This window comes from Rhinopithecus bieti, unplaced genomic scaffold (genome assembly GCF_001698545.2).
Source record: "Rhinopithecus bieti isolate Rb0 unplaced genomic scaffold, ASM169854v2 scaffold_7212, whole genome shotgun sequence".
Lineage (NCBI taxonomy): Eukaryota > Metazoa > Chordata > Mammalia > Primates > Cercopithecidae > Rhinopithecus > Rhinopithecus bieti.
In genome coordinates, this window is record NW_016806198.1 from 3,318,832 (window position 1) to 3,331,436 (window position 12,605).

General features: G+C 39.2%; 1 protein-coding gene across 6 annotated transcripts in view; it reads right to left on the reverse strand.

Moving 5' to 3' along the window:
• Positions 1 to 12,605, reverse strand: part of CLOCK (clock circadian regulator) — a 123,840-nt gene that overhangs the window by 15,690 nt on the left and 95,545 nt on the right. For all 6 annotated transcript variants that reach the window (XM_017875110.1, XM_017875111.1, XM_017875112.1 and 3 more), the window contains 7 exons: positions 11,598 to 11,745; positions 10,989 to 11,064; positions 7,720 to 7,861; positions 6,388 to 6,488; positions 5,770 to 5,859; positions 1,178 to 1,330; positions 216 to 428 (listed from right to left, as the gene is read on the reverse strand). In XM_017875110.1, coding sequence (XP_017730599.1) covers positions 216 to 428; positions 1,178 to 1,330; positions 5,770 to 5,859; positions 6,388 to 6,488; positions 7,720 to 7,861; positions 10,989 to 11,064; positions 11,598 to 11,745 — 923 coding nt within the window. The remainder of the gene's footprint in view (positions 1 to 215; positions 429 to 1,177; positions 1,331 to 5,769; positions 5,860 to 6,387; positions 6,489 to 7,719; positions 7,862 to 10,988; positions 11,065 to 11,597; positions 11,746 to 12,605) is intronic.

A 12,605-nucleotide genomic window follows, 5' to 3' on the forward strand; every position in this document is an offset into this window, starting at 1 on the left:
AAAAAAAAAAAAAAAAAAAAAAAAAAAAGCTGAAAATATTTGATACTGACATGATTTGCACAAAATATTTTCATGATCACTTTCAATGCTATACTTTCTAAATATGATTAAATTTTGAAATGATATTTTATCATTAGAGCTTTATTTCTGTTTCAGCAATAGTGTGCATTCCAAACACTGACCACTCCATAGCCTGCTGTGCTCAGTAACATTACCTGAGTTGATGTATTACTCTGTAAAGTCTGTTGTTGTATCATGTGCTGAGTTGTGCCAATGTGTCCAGTATTCATTCCACTTTGAATCTGGTTAGTAGGAACAACTTGGCCTTGCATATTTATAGGTGCAAGTTGCTGGATGTTAGATGAATTTCCAGAAGAAAGTTGAACAGAACCAAAATTCAACCCAGGATTTGATTGCTGCAAAAACATCTTTAAAAATAAAGATTATGTTAAAATGAGCTTTGTAGATTGAAAAGAAGAATGAGAGCATTAAAAAGAAGGCAAAATCAAGTTACAAAGTACGTTTAAAAAGCAAGTAACAAGGTTAAGTCACTTTGAAGAATTAGCAATAAATAATTAAGTGAATAAAACATGAAACTTCATATTCAATCTTTCAGTTATCTTAATTCTATGTTTCCAATTGTTAGAAAAAGTGTAACTCGGTGCTACTCAGTCTGTGGACTGATAGCTCTATATCACTTATCATTATACTTTATAACATGAGACAGAAGTAGTTTTCACTCCGTTTCCCTTTACCAAAGTCATAGTCTCCTGGAGTGGTCCTGCTGGTTGGTCATATAAGACTAATTGGAATTATACATACTGGTAGTTTAATAAAAATATTACTGATGATTGATTTATAAATTCTGTACCCAAGAGGTACCTAAAACTTGATGTAAAATATAATTTTTATATTATGGATTCAAACTTACTAAAATTTGGACTGGTAAAAAAGATGACTGGAGAAACAAGGATGTTCACAGAAATACCCTCAGGAATGAATTGTCTTTAGAGACTGTAAAGTATAATCATACTGAGTAGGTAACCAGTGAATATTTATTTAACTGAGTTGATAAAACGTATCTCTTGCATCTCACTTTTAATTAAGAAAAGTTAACTTTGCTAGAAATCCAAAATGTGAATGGGATGCTTTGTTTGTGTTCAAATATAACAATTACCTGCAGCCCCTGGCCATGGACCATCTGAAGTTGTTCTTGAATTTTTCTTAGTTCTTCTTGTTGCCGATGAATATTTGCTTCTATCATGCGTGTCCGTTGTTCCAACTGGTCTTTCAGATGTTGCATGGCTCCTAATTGAGCTGAAAACTGAAACTGAAGTACCACGTATGGCAAAAGTACAAAATATTTTAGAATTACTTACTCCTTATAATTGTGCAATGTTGAAAAGTAAGCAGTGTAACACGAGTGAAGGATGCTATGCTGATTATGCCCCTTAGTTCCTAATCCACCCATCTTTGCTCTGGTTTGTGATATTGGACCTGGACCTTCAAAATATTTCTCCTTTGCCAGCAGGCACAAAGTTATCCACGTCAGTAGGTGGTGCTGGAGGGACACTGCCAAGAACGGTGCTCAACTCCTGGTTCTGGTGCTTTTCCTTCTTGCTCTTATGTCGGGAAGCCAACAGGAAGCTTCCCAGTTAGCCGTGTCAGCTCCCCGGCAGGTGGCTTTCCAGCAAGTCTCAATGACATCCTAGTGGGCAGCTTCCCTGCAAGCTTTACCAGTACCCCAGCTGATGGCTTCCAGCTCTCTAGCTCTAATCTGTGGCATGTCAGTGAACTTCTCTATTACCCAGTTGCTAGAGCCAAATCTGCCCCAAGAAGATCTGCATCTTAGCCTGGCATGGAGGGAGAGGAGGTTGGCAGCTTGGGGGGAGTCTTTTAAGTATGTTCCTTCCTTGGGTACTCTCCATCTGCCTTACAGAGTGGTTGCTCTCTGCATCTGCTATTTCAATATTCTTTTTTTGTTTGTTTGTTTGTTTGAGATAGGATCTCCCTCTGTCACCCAGGCTGTTGAGCAGCAGTGCGATCACGGCTCACTGCAGCCTTAACTTTCTGGGTTCAAGAGATCCTCCCAACTCAGCCTCCCCAGTGGCTGGAACCACAGGCATGCACCACCACACCTGGCTAATATAAAAATGTATTTTTTGGCCAGGTGCGGTGGCTCACATCTGTAATCCCAGCACTCTGGGAGGCCGAGGCAGGTGGATCACGAGGTCAGGAGATCAAGACCATCCTAGCTGACACAGTGAAACCCTGTCCCTACCAAAAAATAAAAAAAAATTAGCCGGGCGTGGTGGTGGGCACTTGTAGTCCCAGCTGCTCTGGAGGCTGAGGCAGGTGAATGACATGAACCCGGGAGGCAGAGCTTGCAGTGAGCCGAGATCACGCCACTGCGCTCCAGCCTGGACAACAGAGCAAGACTCTGTCTCAAAATACATAAATAAATAAAAACTAAAAAAAAAAAAATATATATATATATATAGTAGAAATAGGGTCTTGCTGTGTTGCCCATGCTGGTCTTGAACTCTCTGGCTCAAGCAGTCTTCCTCCTTCAGCCTTTCAAAGTGCTGAGAACATAGGCATGAGCCACCACACCTAGCCTTATTCCTATATTCTTTAGGTTCTCTTTACTTCTTTTAGGAGTTAATCTGTGTTACCGTTAATACTTTTTTATATCATTCCTGTTCAAATTTCTGGTATGCTTCTGGCTTCTGACTGGATATTGACTGAATACACACACACCCTGGATTTACAAGACCTGAGCTCATATTGTGGCTATCACTTACTGGAAAAAAATTTAACTTCTTTTTTTTTTTTTTGAGACAGAGTCACCCAGGCTGGAATGCAGTGGTGTGATCACGGCTCATTGCAGCCTCAACCACCCAGGCTCAAGCAATCCTCGCACTTCAGCCTCCCAAGGACTACAGGCATATGCCACCATGTCCAGCTAATTTTTTTTTTTTTTTTTTTTAAGAGATGGGGTCTCACATGTTGCCCAGTCTGGTGTTGAACTCCTGAGCTCAGGCAATCCTCCCACAAGCCACCGTGCCCAGTCGTATTTAAACTTCTTAGCTTCATTTTTACCCCTTAACAAAGGAAAAAGTAGTCTGCACCTGGAGTTAATTTGTATCAATTTCTGTCATCCCTAGAATGTCCTGTATGTGTACATGAGTAGAATTACTCAAAGTTGCAAAAATATGACAGATAACCAATAATAATATTTTCACTTCTATCTTCAATGGAAACTATCCTCAGGTAAGTACAGCACATGTGCTTTTAAAGACTAGGCAAGTATGAATGAATAAACACATACATGAATGAAAATAAAATTATGTTTTCAATCTTATTTCTCTGTTTTATTTGAGTCATGAGCAGCTCCTATTTTCTTCTGCTTATAATTTAGCCAAATTTGGTGATTCATCTCTTAAGTCTATACAGGCTCTTTAATTATTCCCATGAATTTTCAGTACATGATACAGTGTAAGAGCAGGAAGAGTTTCTCTTTATTGGAAGGAAATCTGGCTTAAAGTAGCCTCTTACAGTGAACTGTATGTAAAAGCGAGAAATGTCCTTCCCATCCAAAGCTTTTTAACTCCATCTTGAATAGTCTGTATTCGGGATACTAAATTACATTTCAGAGCACACAACTTTGATTTCGGAAATTAATAACCAGACCATATCATATATTAAATTATACTAGCTTGAGAAAATATAAATTAATTTAGTACCTCAACTCCCTCAAGCTTTTTTTTTTTTTTTTTAATTAGTCAATGTGTTATAATTATGGCCAGGCATGGTAGCTCACAGCTGTAATCCCAGGACTCTGGGAGGCTGAGGTGGGCAGAATGCTTGAGTCCAGGAGTTTGAGACCAGCCTGGGCAACATGGTGAAACCCCGTCTTTACTGAAAATATAAAAATTAGCCAGGTGTGGTGGCATGCGCCCTTAGTCCCAGCTACTTGGGAGGCTGAGGAGAGAAGATCGCCTGAGCCCAGGAAGCAGAGGTTGCAGTAAGCCGAGATAGCGCCACTGCACTCCAGCCTGGGTGACGGGGTGAGGCGTTGTCTCAAAAAATTAAAAAAAAAAAAAGTTAACATTTATATCATACAAATGTTATTTTATTATAACTAAAGTTATTTGTACCCTTGGACAAGCATTATATTGCTATCACTTAAAGGATTTCTATCAAGTACAAAAAGAAAATAGTAACAAACACAGAAGGCAGGATAACAGGAAGTAAAACCACAGAACTGAGGGAAAGCATTTGGTTTTATTAGTGAACAAAATGTGAGATATGAATGCTTACTAACATTTTTGATATAGTACATATCTTTTATTTCATGAAAATATTCCCATAAAATGTTAAGAAATGCTTTAGAATCCTGAGATTAAAAAACTAATAATAAAGTATGTATCTCCTATCATATATGTATAACTTAAATAACCATATAAGATAGAGTTTTTTTTTTTGAGATGGAGTCTCACTCTTATTGCCCAGGTAGGAGTGCAGTGGTGTGATCTCAGCTCACTACAACGTCCGCCTCCGGGTTCAAGCGATTCTCGTTACTCAGACTCCCAAGTAGCTGGGATTGCAGGCGCCTACGACCACGCCCGGCTGATATTTATATTTTCAGTAGAGACGGGGTTTCCCCAGGTTGGCCAGGCTGGTCTCGAACACCCTACCTCAGGTGATCCACCCGCCTCAGCCTCCCAAAGTGCTGGGATTACAAGAGTGAGCCACCACGCCTGGCCCAGATAGAGCTATTTTTTAAAAAATACTGTTTTACCTCTTATTAATGATCATTCCTTGAAATCAAGACCTGCTAAGTTAAGGTATATTTAATGCCAAACAAAACAGAAAAGCTGAAGAAAAATACTATTTCTCCGTAGTATTTTTAATGTGTTTGAGGCACTGAAAGAGTACAGAGTCATAAATTACAAGTTGGGAAGTTAGGCTCCAAAGTAACGCAGCATCACTTTTGGAATTACTCCCTCCTTTTCTGGCTACTTTCCACTTTCAGGCCTCCTTCTGAACTTAGGCCAAGGAACAATTCTAGAAAGCTTTCCTTCACTTCCTCAGATTGCATTAAGGATTCACACAATGTGCTTACATATCAACTTATATACCTTCAGCACAGGCAATATAATGTGGAATTGTAGTTATCTGTCATTCCCTCTAGATGTAATGGTTTTTTAGTATAGATATTATATTTGTACTGTCAGCATCTGCAATGCCTGTTACACACAAGGAACTCAATAAATATCGAAAGAATGAATATACAAATAAAGTTACTCAATTCTTCCAATATTCATAGGAAGAACAAAATGCACAGCTATATTTCATCTTTAATATCTTTATGTCTATAGTGTTTCTCAATGAGGGAGTGTTATGGCATATTAAGCAAGACAATTCTTTGTTGTGCAAGACTGTCATGCACCCTGAAAGATAATTAGTATTCCTGGACCATGCTCACTAAGGGCCAGTGATACCCCACAATCATTACGACAATCAAAAATGTCCCCAGATATCCTAAATGGCCCCGGTTAAGATTCACTGCATCTGTAACTATAATTATATATGTGCGTGCGTGCGTGTCTGCGTGTGTGTGTGTATGTGCTCCTACCTCGGCCTCCCAAGTAGCTGCGGTTACAGGTGCTTGCCAGCAAGCATGGATTTTTTTTTTTAATTACATTAGCTTAAAAGCAATTTATCATTTTCAAATATGCAACTGAAACAAAAACCAAAAAATACCTGGGACATGCCTTGTGGAATTGGTAAATTTGTAGCTTGAGACATCACTGGCTGTGTTAATGATGAACCAACAGACTGGGAATTTATGGACTAGAGCAAAATAAAAAATAACACTGAAGTGATTCTCATTCCCATACATGAGTACTTTCAGCAGAAATATCAATATGATATTCATATTAATAAACTTACCATTTGCCTCATATTTTTGTTAGATGAATACAGCTATGTCTTCCCGTCTATACAGGAAAGGCCTGTTCCCTATCTATATTTTATTTTCCAAGGAACTTCCTATAGTACACCTTGAACAAGCTCTCAATAAAAGCTGGCCAGACTTAAGACAATTGGTATTTGAACTCAGACATAAAACAGCTATCAATTATGAGCTTTCCACAATTAAAAAAAAAAAAAAACTAACATTTTACTTGAAAAATAATTGAAAGGACTGATACATATGACAACCACTTCACACAAAAAAAGGAAGTCTTGAGCGTCACATATCAGTAACTATTTCGATCTTTACAAAGAGGGATAACAAATCAATGAATTTCTGAAGATTTAGATCATTTTTTCCCCTCTTAATAAATCTTTATTCAGAAGAATATCCACTAAAGAGCTTACCTGACTACTAAATGATGACCTTCTTTGCACCATCTTCTCATGAGCTGGTAAATGCTGCCTGGGCGGAGTGCTCGTATCTGTCGGGATTTTGGTTGGTGTTGCTGAAGTCATTCAACAAAATTAGAAGAGCATTAGTACTCTAAGATTAATCTCAAAATGCATTTCAGTTAATAAAAATGGCTTTTGAATTATTTTTCCAAACCATTCAATGAAAGTGAACTCCATGACAGATGATTCAATGTAGTTACTTCTATCTTTTATGAGCACAAAGAAAATATTTTAAATAGGAAAACTTTAAATACAAAAAGTTACTAATTTAATGACAATTATACAAGTCTTCATAAAGAGAAGACAATAAAAAAACTTTCAAAAAGCAAACCTAAGAACACTTACTGGCCCTACAGTAAAAAACACAATAAATAGTTGCCTTTTTTTTTTTTTTTTTTTTGAGACGGAGTCTCACTGTGTCGCCAGGGCTGGAGTGCAGTGGCCGGATCTCAGCTCACTGCAAGCTCCGCTGCCTCCCGGGTTCACGCCATTCTCTCGCCTCAGCCTCCCGAGTAGCTGGGACTACAGGCGCCCGCCACCTCGCCCGGCTAGTTTTTTGTATTTTTAGTAGAGACAGAGTTTCACCATGTTAGCCAGGATGGTCTTGATCTCCTGACCTCGTGATCCGCCCGTCTCGGCCTCCCAAAGTGCTGGGATTACAGGCTTGAGCCACCGCGCCCGGCCTAATAGTTGCCTTTCTTTTTGAGGGATGATTAAAAACACCACCACCACCATTACCACCTACACATTTTAATAGGCTACTTGAAGAACTTAGTTCTTTGCTAAAAGTGGGCAATGTGCCTTTAACTCACTGGAAAGGTTAATATATTATTTCAGAAATGTAAGAAACTTATAATTTTAAAGAAGCATTTTGCGGCGGGCCGGTGGCTCAAGCTGTAATCCCAGCACTTTGGGGAGCGCGGACGGCGGATCACGAAAGGTCAGGAGATCCGAGACCCATCCTGGTAACACCGGTGAAAGCCCCCGTCTGCTACTAGAAAAACACAAAAAACTAGTGCTGGCGAGGTGCGGCGCCTGTATGTGCCCAGCTACTCGGGGAGCTGAAGCAGGAGAATGGCGTGCAACCCGGGAGGCGGGAGCTGTGCAGGTGAGCTGAGATCCGGCCAGCTGCACTCCAGCCTGGGTGACAGAGCAAGCACTCCCGCCGTCCGCAACAAAAAAAAAAAAAAAAAAAAATAAGAAGCATTTGATGAGAAATGCTGATATAAGTAACTAACAGTTTAGTTACTTTAAAGAAGTCTGCTTTGACTTAAGGGTACTCACAGGAAGGGTCTGAGACTGCTGTGTGAGATGATTTTCTTGAACTCCGAGAAGAGGCAGAAGGGGTTGGGCTGTGATCAAACCTTTCCAATGCTTCCTTGAGACTGACTGTGTTTATACGATTATCTGACCCAGAATCTTGGCTCTAAGGAGACAGAGTAAAATAAATGTTTTCTTGTGGTTCAGTTCAGAGATCTCAAATTCACAATACTGTTATCAACGACAACAAAAAAATCAGTTTTTGTCTGTAACAAGGCAAAAGTACCTGTATGTACATACACATGTAAAGAAATGAAAATTTGTGTTATAGCCAGAAAGTTTTGGCTTCATTTACTATTAAAAAAAAAAAAAACAGAAGAAGAATGAAGTTGGAATCTCTTACACCACATGCAAAAATTAACTCAAGACCAAGTGTGGTGCCTCCCACCTGTAATCTCAGCAATTTGGGAAGCTGACGCAGGTGGACCACCTGAGGTCAGGAGTTTGAGACCAGCCTGGCCAACATGGTGAAACCCCTTCTCTACCAAAAATACAAAATTAGCCAGGCATGGTGGCAGGTGCCTGTGATCCCAGCTACTTGGGAGGCTGAGGCAGGAGAATCCCCTGAACCGAGGAGGCGAAGGTTGTAGTGAGCCGAGATCCTGCCACTGCATTCTAGCCTGGGCAAAAGAGCAAGACTCCATCTCAAAAAAAACAAACAAAAAAAAACAACTCAAAATGAGTCACAGACCTAAACGTTAACAACTAAAACTATGTAACACTTAGAAGAAAACATATGGGAGAAAGCCAGGTGAATGCCTGTGATGCCAACTACCCAGGAAGCTGAGGCAAGAGAACTGCTTAAGCCCAGGAGCTAGAGTGTCATAGTTTCATACAGCGACACTAATCTTTCCCATCACCAATGTTTCTTTCTCCATCATCTCATTCTCATCTGTATACAAACATGCTGTTATTTCTCTCAACTTAAAAAAAAAAAAAGGCAAAACTTCCTTTAAGCCCACTTTCCCTTCCTACCACTGCCCCATTTCTCTTCTCTTTGTAGCAAAACCCATCCCTATTCACTGTCCCTAATTCCCCCATCCTGGAAAATTCTCTTTTAAACCCACTCTAATCATGCTTTCACCCACACTACTACTCCACAAAATCTGTTATTATTGATCACCAATGAATTAAATGTTAAAGTCAATGCTCAGTTCTCAGCACTCATCTAAAATTTAACTTATTTCAGCTGAATCTGATAAAGCTGATCATTCACTCCTCACTGATACTCTTGTCTTCTAAGTAACTACCTGGTTTTATTCCTAACTCACTAGTTATTACCCCCCTGTTGTTGATTCTTCCTTGTCTCCATCACCTCTTAATACTGGAGTGCTCCAAGACATGCCCATCCCCTTGGTGATCCCATCAAGACTCACGATTTTTTTTTTTTTGAGACGGAGTCTCACGCTGTCACCCAGGCTGGAGTGCAGTGGCCGGATCTCAGCTCACTGCAAGCTCCGCCTCCCGGGTTTACGCCATTCTCCTGCCTCAGCCTCATGAGTAGCTGGGACTACAGGCGCCCACCACCTCGCCCAGCTAGTTTTGTATTTTTTAGTAGAGACGGGGTTTCACCATGTTAGCCAGGATGGTCTCGATCTCCTGACCTCGTGATCCGCCCGTCTCGGCCTCCCAAAGTGCTGGGATTACAGGCTTGAGCCACCGCGCCCGGCCAAGACTCACGATTTTTAAACCATCCACACACTGAAGTTTCTCAAAAATATCTCAGAAGGACCTTGTCCCTAAACCCCAGGTGGATCATGATGCTGGCAGTAAATATGGTGAGAAAGTAGACATAGCTGGAGTGTATTTTGGAAATAGGGCAATTTAGGATTTACTAGGATTGAATCTTTGCATGAAGGAAAAAGAAGGATAATTAATCTCTGTATTACTTAAGTTTTCGTAACAGTCCCCTAATCAAGAAACCCTAGATTTTAAGAACTTTTCTCAGAAAACAATGTCTTTTACCAAAACATACTATATCCTCTTCTTCTAAACATACAAAACCTCTTTGGAAAAGTTCTTTCACATGGGATCTATGAAAGCAGGGAAGTTGTTTGCATTATTCAATGCTGTATTCTCAGCATCTAGAGCCATGCTGGGTAGAAGGTACTTTACAACATTTGTCGAATGACTGAATGACATCCACCATATTGTCCCCTGGAATGTTGCCTATTTAAGTCAAGTTTTATATAGATTTTTGACTCTTTTCATTCCACTTATTTTCTGCAGGTCCAAAAATACTGTGGTAGGCAATTTCTGACATGGCTCACAATTCCTGCCTCCTGGTATTTGTGCCCTTGTATAATCCTCCCACTTTGAGTGTGGGCTGGACCTACTGATTTCCTTCTATAATGCACAGAATAGACAAAAGTGGTGAGATATCAACTCTGTGATTAGTTTACAAAAGACTGTGACTTCCAACTTATAGTTTCTCTCCCTGGCTCATCTTGCATGCTTGCTCTGATGGAAAAGGTCACCTGGAAAGGAATTGAGGATAGCCTTCAGCCAGCAAGAAACCAAGGCCCTCAGTCCAACTGCCCATGAGAAACTTGTGTGCCAGCAACCACTAAGTGAGGTGGAAACAGATTCCACCTCAGTTGAACTTTGAGATGACTGTGGCTCCCACCAACACCTTGATTATAGCCTCATGACAGAATCTGAAGTAGAGGGCCCAGCTAAACTATGCCTGGATTCTTGATTCACCAAACTAGGAGATAATAAGTGTGTTGTTTTATATCACTAAATTTTGGAGTTAGTTGTTACACAGCTATAGATAACTAATATACTACACTTTTGACCTGATATAACAAAAAAGAAACCAGAGTCCAAATTCTGACTATAATTTCCCAGCCAGTGTCTTTAGGGGAGATTTTTTTCCCCTCTTGAAACCCCAATTTCAGTATTTTCAAAGTGGGGGTATTATCTACCAGATAAAAGTATCTGAAGTGTAAATTATATTTCATAACTCATATAAATAACCTAGCCAGAGACTGGTACATCACTGGGAATAAATGGTAGTTTTAATCTGAGATCAGAATGTCTCTCATCCAATTTTCTTTTAGAGGCAGGTGAGACTCTAAAATATTAAATTAAAATAAGTAGTAAAGTATAATCACATCCCTGTTATAAGTGAGGAAATAAAGTATTTGAAAATAATTTTCCTATTAATTTTGAGTTTCATCTTTCATTGGGGAGAAACTAAAATCATGTTTTTTAAATTATAGGAAACATACTTTGTCAGCAGCTGTCTCAGGAAGAGACTCTTCAATGCCAAGTTCTCGTCGTCTTTCAGCCCTAACTTCTGCATAACTACAAATGGAAAAAATAATCAAATTTTAGTGTTTGGTCATTCACTTAAAATACTGCACAGTTGTAACTATTCAGTGTTATGTGTCTCATCTGCTCATCTAGACTATTTGCTATGTGCTACACAAATCTAAAATATACCTGTAATGTCTTAATTTAACTTGCATTTTTCTAGGTATCTTAAAGTTTCAAACACTGCTATAAATGATCCATAACCCCACAATACTTAAATTAAGAAAAACTAAGTAAAGGAAGTGTATGCTTATCTACCTACAGTTTTCCTTTTACATGACTGACACTGCTACATAAATGACAGTAATAATTTCTGCTGTAAAGCACAAAACTTGTATCAAGCCTTATATATCTGTATCATTCCTATATTTATATATAATGCTTATAGCAACATTGAAAGGATGTATCAGAAATTGAGAAAAGAGCACTTTGTAGTTCTTTAACAAGTTACGCATAAAAGTTACATTGCCAAAATCATCATAGGATGTTACAATAATTCAGAAATTCTCTAAAAGAATTATTACCTTACTACAGTGTGAGTACAAACAATAAACTCTGGCCTTGAATTCCACTGATGGTAAGTGATATAATAATGAGTCTGAAGCCAAATCCACTGTTGCCCTTTAGTCAGGAACCTATAATAACATGATTTGCCTTTCCCATATTGCATTACTAAAAGGAAAATAGAAAAATATTTTTTCTTTAATTCATATTAGTTACAAAGAATCTGTTTTTTAACCAAAAGCTATCATTTACATTTAAGTTTACATATACTATTCTTTTTCAGGCCTTTTGATAACATATATGTCAATATGAAAATGGTATTCTTTAGAGCTAGTTTAAGGTCCCAAGCAATGATCAGATCTTCTACAGTGCCCAACTCAGAGCTAGTCACTGCTGATCTTACAATCTTTCCATACACAATTAACTTCCGAATACTTAAGAATTCACACTGCTGACTTCCTCCTGCCTAGATATACAGAGGGTAATAACAATAAATAATCACCCCTGAGTTTTTTCTCCTAGCTACTCTGGCAGGCACAGAACCTTCAAAGCATTTAATTTTAAATCTTAACTAACCAAAATCAAAATAACTTCACTGTCTGAAGTAACTGAGTGCAGTAACTGCCAAAACATGTGCTGTAGATTTTAAGTTCTGAAGCCTTTTAACAGATATTAAGCAAAAAAATGGGTTTTGGGCCGGGTGAGGTGGCTCATGCCTGTAATCTCAGTACTTTGGGAAGCAGAGGTGGGCGGATCACTTGAGGTCAGGAGTTTGAGACCACCCTGTCCTACATAGTGAAACCCCATTTCTACTGAAAATACAAAAATTAGCCAGGCATGGTGGCACATGCCCGTAATCCCAGCTACTCAGGAGGCTGAGGTAACAGAATCACTTGAACCCGGGAGGTGGAGGTTGCAGTGAGCTGAGATGCGCTACTGCACTCCAGCCTGGGTGCCAAAGCAAAACTCCATTTCAAAAAAAAAAAGGGGGGGGGGGTTGTAGTTAAATTAATTTGGGAAACTTTCGT